This window comes from Clupea harengus, chromosome 2 (assembly GCF_900700415.2).
Source record: "Clupea harengus chromosome 2, Ch_v2.0.2, whole genome shotgun sequence".
In the NCBI taxonomy this organism is placed as follows: Eukaryota; Metazoa; Chordata; class Actinopteri; order Clupeiformes; family Clupeidae; genus Clupea; species Clupea harengus.
The window spans coordinates 30,908,997-30,934,390 of record NC_045153.1 but is presented as its reverse complement, the minus strand read 5'-3'; the positions used below and the strand labels follow the sequence as shown (position 1 = coordinate 30,934,390).

Genomic DNA, 25,394 nt, shown 5'->3' with positions numbered 1-25,394 from the left:
GATACACAACACATTCCACTCTCTGAGTTTGGGCTGCTTCAGGGTCTGGGGTATCACTGGCCTGGCCTGGCTGACACTGCTTGCACCCTCTCTCAGCTCCCAGCTAGCTCCAGCAGATCAGTAGGACACCACTGGAACCTCACAGCTCAATACAGGCGCTATTGTTCTATGCTCTAGTTTTTTTTTTCAAATTTGTGAGACTTTAGAAATGGCAGAATCTTAAAAATAATGTACAAATATGTTAATAAGAAGGAATTAATTGATGATCTGCTGTTCAGGGAGATTTGACTACACTGTAAAAAAAATAGTGGTTGACAGAACTCAGATTTTCTAGGCAACGTGATGCATTTGGTTTTTTGAGTTGTCTTGTCTTGCATAGAAATTTTGAGTTCTACAAATTTAGGCTTTTGAGTTAAAGTTAAGACAACTCAAAAAACCAAATGCATGCCTAGAAAATCTGTTCTGTCAACCACAATTTTTTTTTTACAGTGCACCTATTGTAGTCCATGTTGCATGACAAGCGGTCACATATCAGTGTTTCTGTTCCATACGGGCCCTTCTAGGCTGAGTCACCTGGCCCTACACCAACAGCCTAATCCATTCTCCAAAGGCAGACACAGACTGTTCCAGTGTAGTCCCGGAGAGGGGCAGGTGCCTTCTTGGGGGTTTGTGTGGGATACTTTTGAAAAGGAAATAGACCTGAATCACTGGAGAATGAGACAATGTCTGCTTGCTCGATCAGATTGTTCTCACTTCAGTGACATGGATATTTCCAGGGCCCTGCCCCTCTCACAGAGACTGGGGTGGCTTAAATCCAAGACCTTGGTTGAGAGATACTGCATGCTTTGACTTTGAAGATCGGTTACCATGCAATCCTTTTCAATATTTAATAGGCAAGACCGTCTGCCATAAATGAGAAGACCCGTACCTGATAATAGCAGGTTTTGATTCTCAAAAGAGATTTTCTTCATATGTGCAAGGTCACAGAGTAAAACGAAGCACTTTTACAGTGTACTCCTCTCATGCATGGTCGTGGGTTTAACGTGATGAATTAAGTGTGTCTATTTCAATCCGTACATCATTATCAGTTTTAAAAAACAGGCTGTTTAGTTATAGTGTCCATTGGTCCCATTGTTGTCCGCTCTATTGCTATCACCAAAGCCAATTTTTTTTTTTTTTATCCAAACAAGCAGGGCTATGGGGCCAAGAAGCAAAGCTGGGGTACTGAAGCAAAGTCTAGAGCAATTTACTGTAATCACAAACAGGTGTCCTCTGAGGGTTTAATGTGCTCATTTCAGTTGATGGAAGGATGCCTGCTTTGTTGACATATGTATCCACTTAATTGTGGTAACTTTTTAATGTGGAAAACAGACAAAAAATGTCAAATGAAAGGAGAAGCAAGAGAAACACTACACAGAGGATCAAAGGAAAGGAACACCAATCACAAAATATCAAAATGTGGGTATCAAAAAATAAGAGTATATTAAATCATTGTGTGACAGGATCTCCATTCGTCTCATTTTGCAGGGCTCATTTCTCCAGGTTTTACAGGAGCAACATGTCATATTAGAGCAACATTCTGCCCAATCATTTTCTATCATTCATACAGTTGCATGCAGTCATCCCTGTTTAGCAGCACAGATATGGCAGTGCTTTCACGGATCGGGGCCAGGTTGCCCAAAAGCATCGTAAGCCTAAGTAGAATCGTAGAATACTTCTTAAAAATCATCTTACAATGTTGGAGTGCCTCCTGAAAACATCTTAACATAAGCAGTGCTCGAAAATGCTCGTAGATTTACGTGAGCTCCAGAGTAGTCGTAGACGGCTAAGAGCTTCTTAACAGGGACTTATTCCTCGTAGAGAACATTCATAACCGCTTAAGATTAATCGTTATTGGGAAACCCGGCCCAGTCAAGGTAATGCAACATTTTCATTTGTAATATACACATTTCATATTTAAAAGCCAAAGAGCTTACAAATGACAGACATGCTGCTAATCAACAGTTTTTTTATTCATTGGAATAAACAGTGCTTGAAATAATCTAACCATAATTTTCTTAATCACATTGATAATGTTATTTATTTTTCATCATCTGAAAGGAAATTCTATTCTTTCTCTATAGGTGTAGTTATCTGTTAGTGCTTACTCTATAAATCAGCCCTTAACCTGAATGAAATATGGACATAGTTACCAGAGTTTAAAACGTGACACTGAATGAGGCAAACTGTTTATGGTTCTGTAATATCAGTTCACAGCTCTGGGAAGGGAGATGAACAGAAATATAAATTGTGTTTTGAATTTTCCTTTGGCCTATCCAACATACTGTACTTCCACTGTTAGGATAAAGAGAAACATATGGATAAGTTTGTCTGAACTATCATAACTATTGTCCTCTGGGTCAAGAGCGTGATGTCAAACTACAAAGCAGTCAACCCAATGTGACACTGACTTTTACCTGTATCACCTAGTGCAATAAACCATTCATTGTCTGCCATTTTAAATATCCCAGCCCACAACACTTTTCATTGAAATAATATGTCACAATATCCCATCAGAACATCAGCCTGAATGGTTCCTGTCCTGGGCTGTTGTGTTGCTCTCCACTAAACTATATAGAAGCTGCATAGTTGCACATGCTGCCATATTTAAGGCACTGAATAAGACTAAAGATAGCGAAGACTTTTTGACAAGTTCAGAACTGCTGCGAGATATATTTGAAGAGCTTGCTGACAGTCCTGCTATAATGTGTAAAAACAATCATACCAGGACATAAAGACTCATGCTGGGTGCAATGGCTACTGCTGAGTGTGCATGAGTGTGGCCATGTGCTCATCCAAACACAGACCTATTTCTGGAGGGCCTACGACAGCCATGGCCTATGCAAAGCTTAGAGAAGCCATTCGTTTCATTGTTTCAATTGATCTGGCATCGCGTGAACTTGGGCACAATCATGTGGTAATTTGGTAACATGTGCACAGACTTAAGTGCCTGTGAGGGCAGACCTATGCCTCATGTGGGTGTGTCTGATCAAAAATGTAGGCGTTTCATGTATATAGTTTTGAGGAGGGTGCTCTGCTATTTCTTTCTTTGAAATGTATCCTGCATCCTGGGTTTCAATGTCTGGAGGCCCATCTGATCGAATCTCTTCACAGTCTGACAGAATAACATTGACTACCGAGTTACTAGATCCACCGATCATTTAACTCAACAAAATATGGAATCAAATCGCTAGTTAGGCATAACATGCTCTATGCAGCACAGACAGTGAATACAATAGTCCGGGTATCATTCACTGCGGCCTTTGGTAATGCACAACAAAATGTGAGACACAAAAGTAGTATTAAGTTTTTGTATTTTACAGCATAGTAGTCACTCAGTTTAGAATGCAGTGTTCTTCCATTCACCGTTCTAAATCGGTATGTCATCTCTCAGTGTAGTGGCATTGAAGACCGGCCTTGTGTGAGAAGAAGCACAATATCTCTGTCTAGAAATGGGATCATTCCTTAAAAGCCGAGGTAGACGATACATTCCTTTCCCCCGTCATTCACTTCTCACCATCACGAACCTCCTCTCTCTATCCTATGGCTTGCTGGCCACTTGGTTTGCATTGGATGTGCACAAAGGGAAATGAATTGAGGTAGATGCCCGAAACAACTAATCTGATAGTTTCCTAAATTTCGAATATTATTTGAATCTAACCTTGGTTTATTTGCAATTGGGGTTATCCACTCTGGATATGGAATACCATCTGTGTTTCATGGACTTCCTGAAAAGGATTACTTTATTTTACAAAATTGTTGTGTGATACAATACTTTTCTGTTATTCTGTTGGAGTGTGGCTGGGACAGTTTTGCCATTAAAAGTATTTCATTAGTTTGTGAGAAAATATTTGGAAGACGGTCTGAATAGTTTTGGTTTCCTGATTGACAAGCATATACCACACGCTCTGTTCTCCACCGCATAAGTGCTAACAGGACTTGTTCCCATAAGGGATTTACACTACCCATCCCCACTAAACCCCTCACGTTCCTTTCCACTTTAATATCCATAAATCATTTCCCCTAATATTCTATGTTGCTTGATTTCATGCGTGTTTATTAGGCTCATAGGCCAACATGTTAAATATGGTGAAGACCGTGGCAATGATCATTCTTCAGTGGTTTGAACTGTGAACCTTAAATTAGGGCCCCAGCTGTCATAGTGTAGTCTGGTGTTCTAATTAGTCTCACTGACTATAAAATTATAGCTATGTATGGTTTTTAAATGAATGCATGTTTTGCATGAAGGTCAACAGCTGCAATGCCTGTTAGACAGACGTTTGACCTCAGCTTATGGGGAAATGCATGTGCATGTCAGTTCTAAGATATGCCGAGAGCTGAAATAAGCTTTGTACCAACTGTATGTTAGCATCCAGACAAGATCGCCTGTCCAGTGTGCTGCTTACATAACTCTAGCCTTTTGTGAGAGCTCTTTCAATGCTTTCAGTGTGGATGGGAGAGGGGGGAAATAAAAAGTAAATGAAAAGAGAGTTGTATTGCAGGTTACTTAATGCACTTTGCTGTGCAGAGGTAAATTAGGCCCAAGCTGGTGCTAAACGCCACATGATCACACTGTATTCTGCACGGCTGGCATACATGTGCACTCACAACCACACTTTGGGTCGGAGCACAGACCACCAAGGACAAATTACTCACACAGGGAAACAATTTCAAACAGAGGAGGCCTGACTAACAATAAACATGTGAGAAACTTCAACACCTTTTGGCATTAGCAACCCATTTTCACATTCAAGAGTAGAATTGGATTATTACAGCAGCTATTAGTCAAAAGATTTCATTTAGCCAAGGCCTAATGCACCCAGAGAGAAGAAGGGAAATGAGAGGTTCACAGCATTCCAGTTAACATGCTTCAGAAACACTACATATAGTTCCAAGATCTGCTAAACATTATAATATTAAAATACTATTAATGACTGGGCCATTAACATATATTAAATTCAAACCACCACACACACCCCCCCCCCCCACACACACACTGCTGAAATAAACACACAATGAGGTCCCTGTGTCCACTTCATGTGCCCTACATCCACACAATATTCATTGATCATTTATCCACATATCCACATACAGGGGCAATATAAATGTCAGATGGCCGCACTGCCAGCCTCATCCTGATTGTGTGCTGTTCAGAATATTATATGCAAGTCTCCAACAGCCACTAGAAACATGGAAGGGGCCACATAAAACTCCTTGTTAAATGAGAATGTTCACCCTTAGCCAACAAAACATAGCCTACCTGTTATCCAACATGAAATAGAGTTGGTATATTTGTTCACCAAAATGGTAAGCAGGAACATGCAATATTCTAGGCTGCAGAGCATATATTAACTCTGTTTACTGGGAACAGGGGGGGACACAATTGTAGAATTTCCACCATGTCTAATCACTGGCGTAAGTAGGCTCTACAGGTTATTGCTACTGGAAGGAGTGAAGATGACAATCACTCTTTGGAGAGAGATGACTTTGTACCTTCTCAACATCTGGCTACAATGAGTCTCAAGCAGCCTCCAACGGTTTGAGCAATCAAACAGCAATTCATCTCCAGTGTCCCCTGATTGCATGGACGCTTGGCTTTCTCTCTATATGGAGGCTAGGGGCTTTGAAAGAACTCCATTAAGAGCTTCTATCATTTGACACAAGACTCCTGAACAAGTTCCACGACTGATGGGATGCCACTTTAATTAAAAAACATCTGGCTACAAATAAGCAGAAGCTGTTCCTTCTCAAGACTCTGACAACCATCCATAAACTCCACTATATTTTCCACTTGCTGTCCTTGCAAATGTTTATTTGTCTACAGACAGACATAAATCAGGGATATTATATAAGTCCATCTGCAGCAAAAAAGGAAGAGTCTTGAAATGTAGACCTTCTGGAGTGAAGAGAGCCAGTCGGACTATCTATGCCATTTGTAGAATTCTATAGCTTTGTAAGGTAGTTTTCATATTATTTCTCAATGATTTTGACTTATCTGTGAAATTTGACACGACTATTAAACCTTTGCAGTGTGCTTGTTTTGTCAAGATGAACAGACAATAAACAGTGTCCTTCAAATAACCATAACATCAGGAAGAAGAAGAAACACAGTGCAACTAATGGCCTTGAGAAGCTGTTGCTGAAATCTGTACAGCACCAAAGCAGATTACTGATAGCGGGACTGCATGGCTTATTCTGCCAGTAAACAAGCTTCCTGAGGCGATGGTCTTCAGGCGAGCTTAACTTCCTCAGGCCGGTCCCCCTAATGGAAACGGCTAGACCCAGAGCAAGTTCCCCAGATGCCCCGGGTGTCTGAGAGAGCCCTGTAAAGAGTAAAGGGTCTCATCTCCACCACTCTTTAGAGGAGCTCATTACTTTTAATAGGTCTAGAATAGTCCACTTAAACCTACTGTATGTAACCAGAGGCCAAAAGATCAAACCCCCTTAAACAGACTGCAGGCAAACGAGGGATGGCCTAAATAATGTGGGTACACTGGAGAGGGGAAAGCACAGAAATAAAAATAATCTTCAGTAAGACAAATTCAAATTCAGTACTGTGACTGACTGTGAAAGCCCTCTGACTGAGAGTGGCCCACAGAGACCTTTTTTTTTAGACATGCCATTGCATGTGATCCCTTCAAACAATGCAAGACACAAGGAGCAATCATTAAGCATCTCTAAATGCCCCTCCAGTCCCACATTTCTAAACAGTGCCTCTATAAACTATAAACTGGGTTTGATAAACAGTCTACTGTCTGTAGATGCCATTTAGGTTTAGGTGTTTGATTTTCATTGTCATTTGTTTGAAGGCAAACATCATGTCCTGGTCTTGATCAAACACCATGTGAGTACGGTACTGTAGAGAAGAGGAGAGGTCTCTCCTTACAAAAAAAATGTCTCTGCTCGGGTCTCTCCTGATACTCTAGGAAAGAGAAACTATGTGTAACTCCTGGCCACATCTGCTTTGTGTCCTACTTAAAAGAGCAACTGACAACAATCTGCACATGCACTGTCAAGCCGTGTTCCAGTAGATCCCCCTCCCACTCAACTGACCCTTCCGCAGGTCAGTGAAGAATAGAAACCTCTCCTTTTCCTCTACAGCTTTAGTACCTTGCAGCCGTAATACTGTGTGAGAAAAAAATGAAAGGGCGATTCAGAAGTTCTTGAATGTCTCTAGGTCCTTTGGAGATACAGGTGGCTCCCTCCTCCTCTTCTCCTCAGGGTAGGAGTCAAAGTTTGATGTGTCTCCTTCATGGGTGACCTTGGGAATGATGGGTGGCTAGATAAAGGGATATCAAGAGGGACACACAGGGATGCAGTCAGATCTACTGCACTGTTTAACTGAAGAATAAAGGCTTTGCACACTCTCTGCAGGATTAGAAATGAATACCAAGGCACTTTAAAATACTTAAATCTAAGTTGATTTCACTTTGCAACAGATGAAAACTGATCTCCCAACATAAAGTGAGAATTTCTAAATCACCTTCATTCTTCTTTGTGGTACAGCTTCCCAGTCAATAGGCTTGAACCATCGATGTCTCTTTACATCATCAGCTCCATTCTGTGAAGATAGAATTCATCTTCCTTTAGCAATTCATCTTACTGTAATTTAAATGTAAAGATATTTATTTATACTTAAAAAAAGAATCAAACTATTCTCTCTTCAATATATGTTATAAGTCAACATCCTAAATCATTCCCGAGGACTAGTATATTATTAGAACTCATGCATGTAGGAGCACGGCTCTTTGTTTCCACTGAGCCTGGTCTGGTGGCTAAGTCCCCACTTACTGTTGTGTTTCCGTGGGAAAGTTCAGAGGAGGAGGCATAACGCAAATGATGATAAAGTGATCCCCCACAGTTTGTCTTTGTTCCTGGCCTGTGCCTGGCCGTGAGGATTCTGGGAATCTTCAGCTGACAGTCACAGTTCCTCTCTCACAAGCCCCACTCCGTATCTAAAGCACATTTACCAAGCACCTACCCATCTGGGAATATTCAGCCACCTTATTTTTAACCACCTCACTGATAGCACACACTTACAAAAAAAAGTAAAAAAAAAAAAAAAACTTGCTATCAATCCTATGACAACAACAGATAGCATAGGCTAATTAACACATCGGAATGTTTGTGGAAATAATGGGATTAAGTACACAGTAAGTGTACACAGCAAGTGGGGAGACATCTATTTGCAGAGCAAGGCTTCTTAGGAGGTTACCTTCACACTAAAGGACAACATTTCTTCCATGACCCATGTAGTGACCACTGCACACTACCTGTGAACCAGTTCATTCTTGGTCACAAATGCTATGTAAAGTGTGTAAGGCATGATGACATAAACCTACAGTTCCTCTAAAGACATAGCAATTTATATGGATCTTGTGGGCGATCTGCCAACTTTGTACATTGCTTATGGAGAGCGGGGTGTTAAGAGTGCTTCTCCACAGTAATCTGTGTCAACACAGCTGCTATCTCAATGACTACACTGTATGCACACTTGGATCACCTCTCTGAGAAAGCACTGAATTGCCCTGTGCTAGCTTGGGGAGAACTTCCTAGAGGCATGATAAACCAACACAGAGACAGACACAAACACAGTTTGAGCACCAGATGTTCCAGAGAATCTGCCCAGAGAATCTTCCCTTTCCCTCTGTGTTCTGTGTCCCAGCGTGTCCTACATAAAGGGCACGTTTTATTTAAATATAAGTAACTGTAAAAATAGATATAAAACTAGACTTTGATGTATAATATAACGCTCAAATACATAGTCAAAGTTGGTTGAATCACAAATACTTTTGCAACCAAATGTGTGGTAGCGCTGCCCCACAGTAAATGCACATGGGAATTCAAATGATCCTTATTACAACAGAAAACATAATGACTGGCTAGTGTAGCCCTTCACCTCAGAATGCTAGCTTTGGGCTTCTCTGGGAAATTTGTGAGTGAGAGGTTTTAGCTTTTAAAAGCTGTCTATTTTACTCTAACATGACAAACACAGCACAACCATCAGCCACAATGAGCGGGGCTTACTCAACTTGCATACTCACTTCAACAAAATGAATGTGAAGTCATGACAAAGAGGAGGATTATTCAAGTTACAACTCCTTCCTGGGAAAAGCCCTTGATGTGGCCTGCTAACTAGAACTGAATGCTACCAACAGGCTTTGTTCTGAAACGTCTTCCTGGCAAACATTTCCTGGGAGTGAAAGCACCTATTCATACACGTCAATCCCTTCGGATGCCTACCAGTTTACTGTAAGGTAGCTGAGAAGAATGAATGTACTTATTATTATTGGGCAACAATACAAAGGCCTAATAATTTTCATATGAATAAGAATTACTGCTTGAACAATAAGTGATAATGTGAGAAACTTCCGGAAGAAGCATCCAGCTGTAGTTTGTTTATCATAGTGTGTGTTCGTGTGTGTGTGTGTGTGTGTGTTCATGTGTTATCACCCTCAAATCCACTAGCACCCAAAACATTTTTAACCACGTTTTTTTATAATCCGTAAAATTGTATGTATTATAAGCTATTTAAATGGGGGTTAATCTGTACAATTTGTGGACACTCAGTAAAAGTTAATATGTAAGCCTAATGTAGAAATGCAGACAGACTACTGGTCCCCATGCCTGGTGATTCTGCTGCTGTTTCATAGATGTGGCACTGCTACTAGTGCTGGGGCTGCCTAATTAACACAGGGGTTACCATTTCCTCTTAAAGGGCATTATTGTGGAAAGGTTTCTGATGGAGATCATTTCGAAACACTGTTAATGACTTCAGAATATATTAATCAAGTGCCTTCTATTAATATATACCTTGTATGAATCATGTGCTTATGTAAGCAGGAACATGGCTTTTCTGTGTTTCTGTGTGTGTGTAACTTAGATTATTAGGTGCCACTTAGTCTGCATATGTGCAAGAGCATGTTTGGGTGAGCTCATTGGTGACAGGGTCGAAATGTGCTCTCGACCCTGGGAAGAACAGACATCCTTGGAAGTCAAGAAGCTCAGTCACGGACCTAGAATGACTGAGATGTTAAACATTTATGGCGTCAGCATCAGATAAACTTCTATCTATATAAACCTTGTGCGATGTGTTTAATATTGCTCTGAGAGAGGGCCCGTGCTTTTCTCTGTCCTTCCAGGACGTTGGTGAGCCCAACGAGCTTGTTGTTGTTGTCTAATAAATAAACTTATATGCACCTCCGGAGTCCTGAGGTAACTTGAGTGACTTTTCACCTAACAGTTTCAATAACTGCTGACGGCATTTACTATAGGCTGCGCTTTTGTGTTTGTTGTAAGCTTTGGATTCAGTGTTATTGTCAGGGACATTACTTGAAGTCAGTGACATCTAAACTCAAGTGAATTCTTTCCTCAGACATTAATCTCATAAAATGGGAAGAAAAGTTGAATACCCTAGAGTAATTGGCCCGAGCCAGGCTTTGACAACTGAAGATACAAAAATGTCAATACTCGTTTTGTTTTGAGTCAAACTTCAGTAATTACTATTCATTCTCTGCAGGCACTGATGTTGTGCATTGGTTGACACATGCACTTGGAAGCCATCTTTAAAACAGCATTGTTCTTGTCAGACTGTAGTGATTTTACACAGAGGATAAGACTGTGCCTTATTGTTTTAGCAGTGCAATATACTAGCTTTCACATGTTTCAGTCCAGTCATAGAAAAGGTATCAAACTCGACCATGACAGAGCCACAATGGGGGGTATAACACGTTAAGGGGGTTGGAACAGGTTGGAATTATTTTCTTTTCTCGTGTGTTACTATAGCTAAGCTTAATTACTTAACAAATGAAAAGGTTAAAATCTCAGAATATACCTTGGGACGCACAAATAACTTAACTGTTGCTACCATATATACAACCACTCCATGTTTAGTTTTTATATGTAAAAACCTCAGGGGAAGACTAAAAACAGTGCATTCCAGAACATTATTTCCCTCATAAACGGATATACCGTATTGTTTCACTCGACAGTCTTACAAACTAGGCAAAATGAATCCAATTATTCTCAAAAAATAACAGCAAAGAATCCAATTATTCTCATTTTTTTCCATGGGAGTAATCATGACTTGTTCAATATACACTGTACTTGGAACATAACCTGTGCTTCATTCCAGCCATTCAGCCATTCCCTGAAGACATCAAGCTGAGCATGTGGACAGTGGGGCACCTCACTGGAAGGACAGAGCTGACATGGACTCAGACAGGGGTGAGAACTCCACGACCTCTGACCATGACTAGTGTTAACACAGACACCCTCAGCTGGGCCACAGCGCCAGAGGTGAGGCCACAAAAAAAAAAAAACTCTCAGGCAAAATGGTTGCCTCCTTCAATGGAAAAGCGACCTCTCTTTCTCTGAGACCTCTCTTTCTCTGTTGGATGCTATTCAGGCATGGCGTAGAACTTGTGTCTTTATCTCCCACTGCTGGATGCTATTCAGGCATGGCGTAGAACTTGTGTCTTTATCTCCCACTGCTGGATGCTATTCAGGCATGGCGTAGAACTTGTGTCTTTATCTCCCACTGCTGGATGCGTTGTAGGCATGGTGTAGACCTTGTGTCTTTATCTCCCACTGCTGGATGCATTGTAGGCATGGTGTAGACCTTGTGTCTTTATCTCCCACTGTTGGGTGCTTTGTAGGCATGGTGTAGACCTTGTGTCTTTATCTCCCACTGTTGGGTGCTTTGTAGGCATGGCGTAGACCTTGTGGCTCTTCACAGGCCCAACATACCACAATCCCCAAACATCAATAATACTGACCCATGACGGCTCAATTGTGCACCACAAAGGGTTAAATGTACTTGACCTCAGTGGTGCCGAGGCTCATTAATGGCCATCATAAAATACATCAGAGGCAGCTTCTGGACATGCAGCGACACGCCTCAGCCCATAAATCTCACAGACTGCGGAGGTCAGTCAGCTCCAAAACGCACAAACAGCTGAAAAACAACACTGGCTGCTAGCTCTCATGCTGGGAGGGAAGTGGGGGAGCAATCTGCTTTGAAACTTTTTCTTTCAAACGGGTTTGTTGTTCCAGGTCACGACAGGAGGAAAGAATGGAGTGGCATGCGATAGGTGCTCTTTGGGTTAGGGTTCACAGTGCTACAGTGTCCACTTACTCTCAGGTTCCCCAGCCGCTTGGTTTTGTCAACAACAAGTAACTTCTTGAGGAGGTCTCTAAAAACAGACAAGAAATTGAGTGGTGAAGTGAAGTGGTCAGCCACAATGCCTACTTAAACATGAACATGATTCTTTAAGAAGCAGAAGACAGGAAAAGAGTGCTTGAGTGTAGAATGAGAAGAAATACAGATGAAACTGTGTAAATCCCCTAGTCACGTGACAGGCTCTCAAATGTGTACCGCATGAATATTCCAGTCCTGTTTCTTATTCTTCTCCATTTTTCCAGAGCATTGTGACAGCTGTCAGCTAATGTTCGAAAATATTATTGCTACATTTGCTGTTTGCCAGAGATGTGTCAACACATATCTTAAGGAACAGGAAGTCCTGAAGGTTTTTTTGATATATTTCTTTGATAATGCCAGCTGTCCTACTTTCAACTACACATGATAGACATTTCATCAAAGCTTCCCCATTTTTTGTGCCTTAACTGTTTTCTGCATATGTAAGTCTGCGTCTCACATCACTAAAAATGATTCACAGCTGACAGAAAAGATTTGAGGAGATCAAACATCTACGGTATGGATTTTATTTCGACAGCTGAAAGGAAAGTGGATCGACTATAATTCTTATTGTTGATTGTTGTTCTTCCCAAAGCTCTTCCTGCAGCTGTCCAAATCTAGATTAATGTGATGTAACCTGACAGCCTTTCTGTCAAGGCAAAGGCAGAAGCTGTGGAAGGTTGATGGCAATTCCTTAGATATATATAACGCTAAATTCAGCTCAGTGGACACATTTCACAATACTTCATGCAGTTTAGTATCTGATCCCATTATACCGCATTCAAATTGAATATCTCCAGTGAATTATATGCATGTAATAAATCGCCTCTCCACACACATATGACATTCAATATTATCCTGCACAATGCACAGGTTGCTGTATGTTGTCACTTCTTAAAAAAAGAATCTCTCTCCACACCTGCAATTTCTCTGAATAATTCTAGCAGCTAGCTGACTGATTTCAACATAAGCGTGTATGGCTTGGAACTACAACACACACCAGATACACGAGGGAGTTCTATGTTGGGCTATTTGGTGGTCACTTCTCATTAGCATCAGGAGCACAATAAACACTGTGCATAACTACATTACCAGGATCTGATAAAAATAACAACTATATCCCTGGGGGTTCATTAAGAATGAGGAGCCTACTAGCAGGATCTAACTTCTTTTCCTTTGTAAGTCCACCAATGATGAACAGGTGAGACATAACTTAAATCAGACGTTTCTTAGAAACCGAGGCATTTTCACCATCAGACACTCCTCTGCTCTTACTTCACATAGAAGTCCAGATGGCGGGGACAGTCCATCTTGCCAGAAAGAACCTTTTGATAAATGCCAAAAGGGTTGTCATCAAAAAAGGGAGGATGCCTAAAACAGAAAGCAAGGAGCATAAATCACACACACACATCACTTAGCGAATGGCTGAAAACGTACTAGTGGGATTAAATGATTCATAGAAGGACATTACTGTAAAATATGCATTGGAAATAAGCACATTAATCACATCCACCATCTTGGAACAAGGCACCGAAACCTGACAGCTGTATTGCCAGAACAGTCAGCATATAGATGAGCATTTAGTGATACATGATATCTCTCCCATTTGGACATGTTTTCATATACATCCGCCAACAAGACAGTTGACAAATTATTGAGATTTAAAAATATAGGTAAGCCCATTTCTGTGAATGTGAATATAAACCCAGAGTTTCTTTTTGCTTGTCAATCAGGAGCTGTATTCAAGTCAATGACACTTATATTAATAATAACTATAAGCACTGTGTGCTTTTCCGTATTAATTGACATTGCATTTTTTTTCTATGTAGTCCTCCTCTGGAAATATATAATTTTCAAAAAGACACAGGTGCAAACAAACACAAGGGGGTTCACAAGGGGTTTCCTCCACTAAGAACCCCAACAGAAAAACATGCAAAAAGAACAAAACACTCCTGTCCGTCCCTGACCGAGACGGACGGTTCAATTGGTCCCCGGGCGCTGAGAAGCTGCCCACTGCTCCTGGAAGATCCTGGAGGAGGGACGATCCGGGATGGGTTAAAGGCAGAAGTTGAATTCACGGCGACCTCAGGCCTGCGTGTGCGTGTGTGTCCTGTGTCGCCTACATACAGTATATAACACGTGTGTGTTGCAGTGAGTCGTTTGTGCAATACAAAACTGACAGCAGTCAGCCTTGTTTTGTAAAAAACAAACAAAAACTGGCATCAAACTGGCAAAATAGTACAAAAGAGTATTCAGGCCTATTTGTGATAATTTATAGGATCTTATGGTTTTATGGTTGATTTTATAGTTGATAGTTTACATCTTACTGTCCCAGAATTTAGTATAAAAAGAACATTTGCTAATCTACAACGGAAATAGCTGAATAGTCATTTGATTCAGAGGTCCAACAGTAAAAGGAGTCGTTATGACCTTTTAATGAATTTTTGGCCAAGGGACGGTAATGCACAAGGCTTAATGGCTTTTCCAGGGGAGGGCTTCTAAACACACTATGAACACCAGCGCTCTGTGCGTCCCAGAGGTCTCTCTAAATCTAGTTTGTGGGTCAGTGGGCGACAGACTAACGGTACAAATGACTTCTACAGGATGAAAAAAGTCAGAGGCATGGCAAAAATGGAGGAGGAGGCCGTCTGGAGTGTGAGAGGACAGGACCACTCTGCCAGCCCAGTCTGGACATGAAGGAGTCAAGTGCCAGCACCAGATCTGTCCAGACGGTTATTATTCAAGCAGCTCCTAATAGATGGCCGTGCAGCGCAGACTTTCACAATGTTATGCAAGCCCTCTGTATTTATGTAACACCTGTGCCTTGGCCAACATTACTCTTTCGTGGACCTCAGAGTAAATCCCCAGTTCAGGGTTAGACTCTACCCGAGGTAAGCACAGTTGTTTTCATTTAAATAACACATAACTCTTTAAATCAGAACATATTCTGTATAGTTAGGCATTATTGTTAGAATATTCACATACCGCTGTGTGTGGATGTGAGAGCTTACAGAGTACAAAATACAGAGTACTTCCAAACAGTACCTATAGTATATAAAGCACCTAGAAATGACAATGAAATGGGAGTTAAATGATGCATTGACAGCTGAGGCACCCCTACATATTTTCAGTAGCGCAGTTGTCATAAATCATGTTTGTTTTGAGATTTAAAACAGTTTTTACCACCAAAATTGGATCTCTGTGGATGACTGTTTGAAGCCAGTACAGTGCAACTATAGAGATATTTCAAACTATTTAGACATGAAAATCTGAAATCATGAGGCATTTGGGTGGCTTAGTCAGAGGTGACCCAGATGTTGAGCATTACGTAATGTGGAAAGGGCCATGACTAAAGCTGAAGCATCACCTCACCTTAGGGAATAAGAGGTGGTTTTCGGAAAGACTTGTTAAATATTTCAGGGTGCAAGTATGAGACCTTTGACAAAACAAGTATGCCATTATAAAGGTTTCCAAACCTAAGAATTTAGAGAACATTAGTCTTGGCTTCTGAGGAAGACGCCTGAGCTCCCCAGAACCACAGGGGCAAAGGACATTCACTTAAGGGGCAAACACTTCAAAGTAAGCCTGATTTACTGTGAGCGGACGCGGTGGGTTGTGTTTGCTTCATATAAGGAGGCTGGCAGCCTTTACCTTTGGTGATCCAAGGCTAAAGAGGTCAGGACGATTCATGTGTTTGCAAACGCTCAAGGCAGTTAAAAAGCAATGGTGTCATGCTCAACTCTCTTCCTTCATGTCATCCTGGATTAAGTGCTTCACCCATCTCAGAGCAGAGAGTCAGCACAGATAAATAAAATAACACCAGGGAACTTGTTTGCCAGTTCCCACACTAACTTGGTGTGGCTCTGCCTTCTCTTAAGACTGTACATCTTATTTGCTCGCATGACAGAGGAAAACCATGGAAAGCCAAACTTCCTTCCTTTTTGAGCCATTGCCAAGAAGGAGCAGACTGGAAGCCAAGGATAACATGGTCTCCTGCCCTGCCGCCGCCGCCACACATGGGCCACTCGACAGGGGAATGGGGTCAGAGGAACACACAGGGCCTGTGAAAGGTACACAGAGATTAGGCCGGGGGAGTCAGACTGCTGGGGGGGGGGGGCATCAGCTGGAGCCATCAGTGGCTCACGGGGGCACGGGTGTGACGAGGAGGTCAATCTAGAAATCAGGGGTGAATGAATGGAAAACGCCATTTTGATGCCATGACATTTTCAATAGAAGAAGCAGACGTTTAGCTTGTCAAAAGGGATACACAGTATGTAGTGTCTCTTTCTTAGCATAATCAGTGAAAGTGCAGAGTCCACGCCAATAGACACAGGATGTGTGCCGTCCATGTGTCTCTTAGCCTGTAGGTCGATGTAATGTGACCTAGATGAGGTGAGAATGGCTCCTTTTTAGGACACTCATGAAAGGTATACGTTGAGAGATGTTGTTCTTTTTTATTAAACTCATTAGCACTTTTGTTATGGCTGAAATCCAATACACTTTAGATGTTTACCTGTGCAGAGGCATTAACACAAAGTCAGCACTGAGCTCCACATACATGGAGAGAGGACTGTCGGAGTCTCTATGTAGTCTCTGTCTGGGTCAGTGTGCGGGGGTTCTCTGAGCACCGCCATAAAATCGGCTATAAAAATCCCTCTTATTCTAAATGTGCTAAACATTTTACACTCAATCTACTATAACCTCTTCCTGAGTAAGAAACGCAGTCCCAAGCCAGTGATCATTGGCATCACGATAAGCACGTTCATCCAAACATCCGGCGCTCATTTGTAGGAAATTAAGGTCATTTACTCCACGGCCAAGCTGTATGAATGTAGGCCAGTCAAACCCAATTTACCCAAATCCTTTAAGCTAACATGGCTATCAAATTTTCGGGGCAAGAGTTTTTTTTTCCACTGATATGAGCCTTCATATATAAATAGTCTGATTATGACATAAACCATTTAGTTGCAATTCTTAGATGCTGTAATTACGTGGACTACCACAGGGTTTAGAAAATGTCAATCAGTTGCCTCTGATTTCAGTGGGTGCCGCGCTGTGGATCTCAATTATAGCACTATAATGACCTCTGGTGGTAGGAGGGCATAGTTTTTAAGCTTGTTCCTAAACCAATCACATCATAATGGTCAAAAACATATTGTATAATCTATCATATCATGTCATATCTTGCCGTGCCATATGAATATACCTTTGTTGAATTCCAAGACAATCAAAGCAGAACAGAAAATTATTTCACAATCGAGTTTCACAATCTGAATCGAAGTTCTGAGGGAAACTATTTCACCTCAGCCATCTTTTCATTTAGTAAGATCGTCACTATCCTTAATGACACCAGCGGGGTCTAATAAACTCTATCATACTGACTTACCTCCCAGATGCATATTGGATTACTCATTTCATAGTCTGGAATTGGACAAACAACAGTAATATTATTTAAAGACTAATAATCCCACGCTGGTAAGGATACCACACTTTACAGAGACGCTGACACATGAGCCTTACAACTCTGAATGAACCTCTTTTCTGTCCAGCACAGCACAATGGCTGACTTGGCATCTGAACAGTGGATACTGAGGCAAACTATCCGCCAGGCAGTGCTGCTTTAGTAGTGCTGTCTGAGAGGCTTCCTGCCATTTCACATCACGACACCCAAATGACTGTACCATACTGTGGACGTCTGTCCTACCATGGGAGTCGAGCGTCTACTATGGCTGCCCTAGTTGATGGGACATACAATACCGTCAGGACGGCTTTTGGCCAATATCATTATTTTAAAAGAGGGTTAACTTACCCAGAAAGCATCTCGAAGATGAGCACCCCCAGGGCCCACCAGTCCACTGCTGTTCCGTGACCTTTGCCCTGAATGACCTCTGGGGCCAAGTACTCTGGTGTACCGCACAGAGTCCAGGTTCTATTTAGATATAGAGAGGAAGAGTCTGTCAAAGTGCAACCATCATTTGCAATGTCAGTGTTATGCACAGAGCTCCAACAGAACAGAGTATTAGCATTAGTTTGACTTAACGATCAAATAACATGTCATCATATAGCAAACATATGGTCTTGAGCATCAGCATTAGTTCACTCATTTCAACCATGTAATGTCTAACAAAGATCTATACATGTGCAGTATCTCCTGTGACATGTGTGTAAGTCTCCATGAAACAGAATCTTTTAAAACATGCAGAGCAGAGGCATTTTCCCCCAATGTGTAAAACAGAATCTATCTATCTCTATCTCAGGTGTAATGTTCATGTGATTTCTGTCTGCCTCTGTTGACTCTGTACTATCATGTCGTGTGACTGCTGCTAATTTCATATTAGTTGGCAGAATTATTATCATGCTCAGGCTTACATCCACTGGATGGCACTAGTGACGCATACTGCACTGAACAGAATATCCTGTCTACTTAGTCTGTCTACTTAGTCTGTGAGTCATGGCTGAGAAGACTCCACTCATCCATTAGCAGATTTTAGGACTGTGTTAGCTGCATTAAATGCCAGAATAAATTAAACCGGTGAGCCCTCGCATTCTTCAGTGAAAGAAACCTAAAATCTAAAATGATAACTTATAATTATAAATCATGCCTGTGGTGAAGGTGTTGGTTGGGTTTTCAAACTGTGACAGACAGATCTTAGTTGGCAACAGATGTATTACTGGAAAATGCCAATCTCCACTTTGAGGAGTTGCTCAACCTCCATATGAAGCTAAGTGTGGGCACTTGGTGGAATCATGTAAAGAGTACAACCCAGTGCCAGCTGTCACTTTCATTGGCCTACAGTGATCATACAGGTTCATCTAGGACAGCTTTGAAAATCGGTTCTCTACACAATGTGCTCTATCTGAGTTGGAAATCAAATAAACGTTCATAGGGAGAAACTGTCATTTAGTTATGTCATTATGGATTGGACCTAAAGTATGTCAACAGTGGTGATGATTAAGTAATCCATACCTGTCCACAAGTTTTTTAGCAAAGCCAAAGTCTGTAAGCTTGATGTGCCCCTCACAGTCCAGTAGTATATTCTCAGGCTTCAAGTCTCTGTATACTATCTCCATCGCGTGCATATACTCTATGGCACACACAATCTCCGCTGAGAAGAAGAGTCCAGTGTTATTGTTGAACTTGCCCTTGCTGCGTAGATAGCTGAATAGCTCTCCCCCAGGCATATACTCCATCAGCATGTAGAGACAGCGCTCATCGTGATGGGTCCAATACCTAAGAGCACAAATGCCTCCATTCATTCAGTGTTGTTTCATAGTGCTATCAGCCTAAAATTAAAAGCATCATGGAAGTCACTTCTGTAAAAATCTTAATACATAAAACTCTAGGCTGTGGATGATTCACATTTTAAATGTGGTAAATGACAGCACCATCAACAGTATATTTGACAAGACATGGCGCAGCTTCAACTGATTTTTTCCTTTGTTTGAGGTCTCTCAAGTGAGGCCCCCACACCAGATGTGAAAGAGTTCTATTCTGCTTACTGACACATACACTTTAAGTATGTTCACAATGTAAATCCATCTGTCTGATACTGTGGCTAAACAATCACTTTGATTTACTCCAGAGGAACTTGACAATATAGTGTAAATAGCTAAAGATGACTTGTGTTGCCTTACTGAAGTAAGCTTTTCCTTTAGACCAATCGAACTATTGACAACCAAGCAGGGACTCACAGTCGGATGAGGAAGGGGTGGTTCACCTCCATAAGAACCTCTTTTTCATTGTGGGCATGTTGTTCTTGTTTTAACCTAATCACATCTGCAATCTTCATGGACTTCAGTGCATAATAGCACCTTGTTCTCCGATCTCTGACAAGAGCCACACGACCAAAAGTACCTGTTCCTACAGACAAAACAAGTGCAGATACAACATTACATAACTGTGCAAAAAGAATGGCTGTAACTGAAATGAAATGCAACATGTAGATCAAATTAATCAACAGATATTGCTACTGACTAAAATATTTAATCCAACGTTATGATTGGATGAAGATCTTCCACTCATAACTCAGTAGGAGACTATATCCAGGTGCTGGTGTAAGTATGTGTAGCATCTAACAGTTTAGTTGTTTTAGCCTATCCACCATAAATCCTTTTGATCAAAAACTGGGAACTATTAGCCTGGATGAAGACAGATGAAGGAAATCTTGTAAGTTGATTTTTTTCAGGTGTGAATTTGAATTCAAAATCATTTTAAAGGTATGTTATTGTAAGATAGCTACTTTTTTAGAACATTGCCAAGTTCATGTAGTCATGTGAAGGGGAGATGAAAGCAAATAACATAAAATCCACTATGTGAAAACTAATGTGCACTTCTGTCTCCTAAACAACTATGAATATTGCAGTTTATTCGACCCATAATCCATCAAGATCAGAAAATATTTTGATGTTCTTTATCTTTATCTACTGCAGGTAGCTCCTTATAAGCTTGCATTGCAGTGCACAATGAGACATACACTTTCCTGAGAATAAGATTTGTTGGTGTAGTGGGATTCTGTGGAGCATGAAAACTGTGACCTTTCACAACTGTATCAAATTCATGTTCCATGTCTATCCTAAAAACTGCCACACACAAAGACTGTTTCTGTATGAGCCGTAGCCTCACTGACAGCTGACTTGCTCTGATAAGAAGAAATACATTAAAATAACAAGCACTAACTAATGCTGGATGAACACTATTCACTATGTTGTAGTGCACCCAATCAGCCCACATCTGATAATAAAAAGGAGACACAATCTACTCATTTCACTGAAAATATCAGAGTAATTGTAATTTCTACCATCAACTTAATAGTAATACCACAAAACAAAACCTAGAGCGTACTATTATTGCTCAGATTACTTTCTCTTGTTTGTATTTGTAATATAATTTGTAATGTAATTTCTATGTAATAAATGTCTACTGTACATGAATTTAAATGTTACAGGTTCGATTTCAGTGAGCTAAGACTACCTTCACTTCCGTAGGCCTGACGGTGTGAGTTTTAACAGGCTAATGCTAAGGTCAGACAGGCAATCACAGAGGATCCAGTACCGAGATGCTTGGTGATGCCCTTGAGGGTTAAAGACAAGTGATGGCAGATGGTTAAAGTGCATTTTGTCCTTATCAACCTGTGTAATCTTTCAAATCAAAATTTTAGTCCATTCATTGGAGTGCTGAGCATTAGATATGTAGTCAATTAAAATTGAAAAATCTTTTAACAGCATGACAAAATATTTCATTAGTAAATAATGGATAATTGTGAACATAACAAGTCAGCCATATAGGAGAATATAGGAGAAAGATCCATGTACTCTGTGGCTGTTAGCTAAATGAAATGATAATCTGAAATGGGCAAGGCTGAAGGTTAAACCCAACAAATGTGGACGTCTATCTATTAGTACAGGAAAGCTGGTAGAACACTTTCATGATGAAGAGATAATTTGTTCCACATCAGAGAGACTGTTAAAAAGCTTACACAGGTGGTATAACTCAATGTTGAGTGGCATAGGACAGAAAAATAGGAAGTAGAAATTACAAAATACACTGTCAAGGCTATCAACACCACTGAGGTAAATTTACAGTTTGGGTTGTTGCTATGTATATGGTAGCAGTTCAGAAATTGATTTTGGAGTTATCAATGACTAGCTTGTTGGGGAAATTGAGATGTGCTAAGGCAAGCCTGGAGGTGACTTTGCCAGAGTCAAAGGATCCAATGGCAGTTCAGCCTTGCACATGGAGCCATGCAGCACAGCGCCATCATCTGGCCGCTACAGAGAGGAACACTTGGGTTTGGTTCAGGTGATGTTTGAGAATGTTGAGAAAGGGAGGGTTGTGTGGAGAGATATGTGGGCTAGTATACTCCATAAAATGGATTGCTGTAGCCACCTGTGATGTCCTGTCAATACTCAGTCAGTGAGTAGGTGAAAGTGGAAGGTGTATGGTGTGAGTCAGTATTTCCACATTAGGGTGGATTTGGTCAGGCTGTAACGCAGAGACTGGAGACATAACCAGGTTTTGTTTGTTGGAGAACAAATGAGCAGAGGTTAACTCTTTGCTATAACAACAAACAACCCAATTTCCTTTATGTGAGAGGGGCAGATATGTGGGGGCCAGGCACGCATGAATGGTGTTGGCAAAACTGAATTTGAAATTCCTAGTTGATATTGGTAGACAGCTTCAAGTCCAACAGTGCATTGTGGTGAACACTTTAAGACCACACAGGGTGCTCTAATGGTGAATGAATAGTTTACTGATTGAATTAACAATGTACTTATTGAGTTTCTGTTTGAGGACGCAACTGATATGGTCAACCAGTTAGTTGAAGTAAGAGAGGCAAGCACACATAAGACCAGGGATTTCAGTATACTTTTCACTAACATGTTATCTACATTTTGATATTAACATCAGGATAAATGACAACTCAGAATACACCTCACATAAATATATAAGAAACAAGAACTTCTTATATGTTCCTACATACAAATGCAGAAGTCCCACCCTTGCATTAACATTGGACCAGGTGCTATGGGTGTGGCACATCTGTGCATTACCATTCGTCTACAGTCACCATCATTTGCAAAATACCAGTCTCTTCAACCGTTAGATAAGACACTCAGATATGCATTGTGTGTGAAAGGGGCAAATGAAAACCATGATTTCCTTTCTCCAGATATCCAGGTAAATATAGCATGTTTATGGAAGATGTCAGTTTGGCCTAAATGATGCCGCTTTTCATTCAGATTGACTATTAAATCTTTCAGGAACCTCCGTCCCCATATCACCCACCAGCAGAGATTGAATGGTATCGCCAACTCTCAGTAGATACACAGCTAGATGCATAGACCAGCTAGGCTAAGTTTATTTTCAGCAAGTTAGGCGCATTGCTGCTTCTCATCAGGACCTTTCCTTCACACAGAAAATCTCTTTGAATTCTTTGTTCTTTGCTTAGCATGGGCAACGAATTAGACTTGGAACCCATGCGATAACTCCTAAACAAAGGCAAATTAATAGTTAACAGTATTGGGAGCCGTTTTATTTAGCATCTCTGTACAGTTGATGTAGTCTCTTTTAAACTAATAGCCAGATAATTTCACTTATTTACTTAAACAGATGTAAGACTAGACGCCAGGTAAAAAAAACATGTACTTTCCATGACTAGAATGTAGGCCTATAGTTTGTGTTAAGGTGTCAACCAATCACTCAAGTAAATTCTTGCTTAGTGAGTTGTTCTAAAAGGGCCAGAAACGCTTCGACTTAATGAGGCTACCGCCATCTGGAGGATTGTAGCTAAGGAAAGAGAACACAGCTGGAGCACATGATAAAAATGATTTATTTCACCCCACTGTCTCTGGACTTAAAGAGGGCACACACAAGAACTGCTAACGAAGCACCGGGATCTCGTTATATGCAGCACTTAAACCGCTGAAGCCATGTGAGGACATCTTCAAATTAATGAACAGGGAGTGCTTTTGACATTTCTCCAATCGCCTCATTATTAAGTTAGCGCACAATCAAAAATTGACATAGCTGAAAACTGGACGACGATAAATATATTCCCATTACATTTTATCACTCACCAACAGTAGCAACCGTCTCAAAGTCGTCCAACGAATATCCCCTTGTGCTTCTCACTACCAGTGATGTTGCACCAGCAGGTGAGGCACTGCTGGCACTTCTCTTCTCACTGTCCCGGGGGAGACCTGAGTCGCCTACACCAGTGCTGGCTTTTGCGGCAGTCATCCTCACAAAACCATCCGTGCTATCATTCAGGTTCACGTTTTCGGAGTTTCAGGGGCAATAGCCTTTGCATCTGTCACAGTTGGATCCATCCCAGGCGAATTGTTTCATCTTGTCTCCTTCCCTGTTTCCTGCAATCCTGTGTTAAGTATCCATGCAGCCTAAAGCAAGTGCTCTCTTCTGCAGCATCGGATTAGTTGTACTTTGCCAATTTTCCTCAGTAGCCTATGCGGTATTGCCACTGTGGATGGACGGTTCAAAAGTTGCTGGCGTCAGGAAAGCGCCTTTTAATTATCCAGTTTCTTTCAAACACGGATCTTAAAGAAACCCTCGTAAATGAGCACAATAACAACGCGGTTTCTGTCTCACAATTGTCCAATTAAGACGTTAGAGATAAAATGCATAAAGTCTCATGCACATGTAAACAATGACTGAGAGGAGGTGGAGTCTAAGCGCACTGGTAGCAAGCAGGACTGTTTCTTTAGAGGACGCATTAACTGCGGTGTGACCATGGTACTATAGGCTATTACATTCGCTGCAATTACAATAATGGTGCCTATACGGCTTGCCTTTCTCAAAATGAAAACACACCTTTTTGCAATGGCGAGCCTCAATGTCATACACTATATTCATCCTACTTGTCAGATGGACGTCTGTCACCTCTGCAAGCAAAATGTCGAGGACAGCCCATAATCTCTATTATTTATCAGCATAATGTGCATGCCTGTACCAACTGAAACAGGAAAGTATCTTACCTGCTTCCCGACTGGTGCAACGTAAATACTTTTAGTTAGCTCAAGCATCACTAATGACTTCAACTAGTCCTTAGGCGTACTCCAGGAACCATTAAGGAAATAAACGTGTGTTTAAAACGTATTTACGTAACAATACAAAATATAATGCTGTATATCCTATATACACAACTCCAATATTGCAATTAAAATAAAACCAGTTATAACAGTTTTGAATATATAAATACATTTTCTTCAAAACACCATTGCAAGTATTCCATTATATTATCTGCTACCGTGATATAGGGTTAACATACACACCAATGTATAATGTGCATACATAATGTCACATACAATACAACCTCAGGAACTCCTCTCCTGCTGTAGAAACATTCTGATTAAAATATCCATGGATGTGTTCTCTACAAAGATCTGAATTTATTGTTTGCAGCCTATTAAAAAGCAATTTACAGCCTTATATGCATAGCTAGGGAGAGGTGGGCAGAATTTAATACAACTTGAGAGGGAAATAATAAAGCTGAGTTGCATAATGCAAGCCCATCCTCTTCTGACATGCATCTTTTTCCAGTGCAGCACACTTTGAGTGGTTTGGCTTCTGAGAGCTATGTGTGTTCCGTCAGGGAGAGTATGCTGATGCACCCTCAGGCAACGGCATGCACTGTTCCTGGAT

The 25,394-nt window shown here is 41.0% G+C and overlaps 1 protein-coding gene across 1 annotated transcript; it reads right to left on the bottom strand.

Annotated features, from left to right (window-relative positions):
- Window positions 1-1,338: 1,338 nt before the first annotated feature.
- prkx (protein kinase X-linked) lies at window positions 1,339-24,633 on the bottom strand. The gene is made up of 8 exons (XM_012825075.3): window positions 23,813-24,633; window positions 19,928-20,096; window positions 19,203-19,466; window positions 18,045-18,164; window positions 13,511-13,606; window positions 12,176-12,233; window positions 7,523-7,600; window positions 1,339-7,318 (listed from the first exon to the last, which is right to left on the bottom strand). Exons 1-8 carry the CDS (start codon window positions 23,973-23,975, stop codon window positions 7,193-7,195), a joined length of 1,074 nt encoding a protein of 357 aa, XP_012680529.1. The 5' UTR covers window positions 23,976-24,633; the 3' UTR covers window positions 1,339-7,192.
- Between the last annotated feature and the right edge of the window lie 761 nt (window positions 24,634-25,394).

Coding starts and splice junctions, on each gene's coding strand:
- prkx (XM_012825075.3), bottom strand. CDS start 23,975: ATGACTGCCGCAAAAGCCAGCACTGGTGTAGGCGACTCAGGTCTCCCC. Junction 18,165..19,202: donor GCTAAAAAACTTGTGGACAG/GTATGGATTACT, acceptor ATATCTAAATAG/AACCTGGACTCTGTGCGGTA. Junction 7,319..7,522: donor TACCACAAAGAAGAATGAAG/GTGATTTAGAAA, acceptor CCCTTTATCTAG/CCACCCATCATTCCCAAGGT.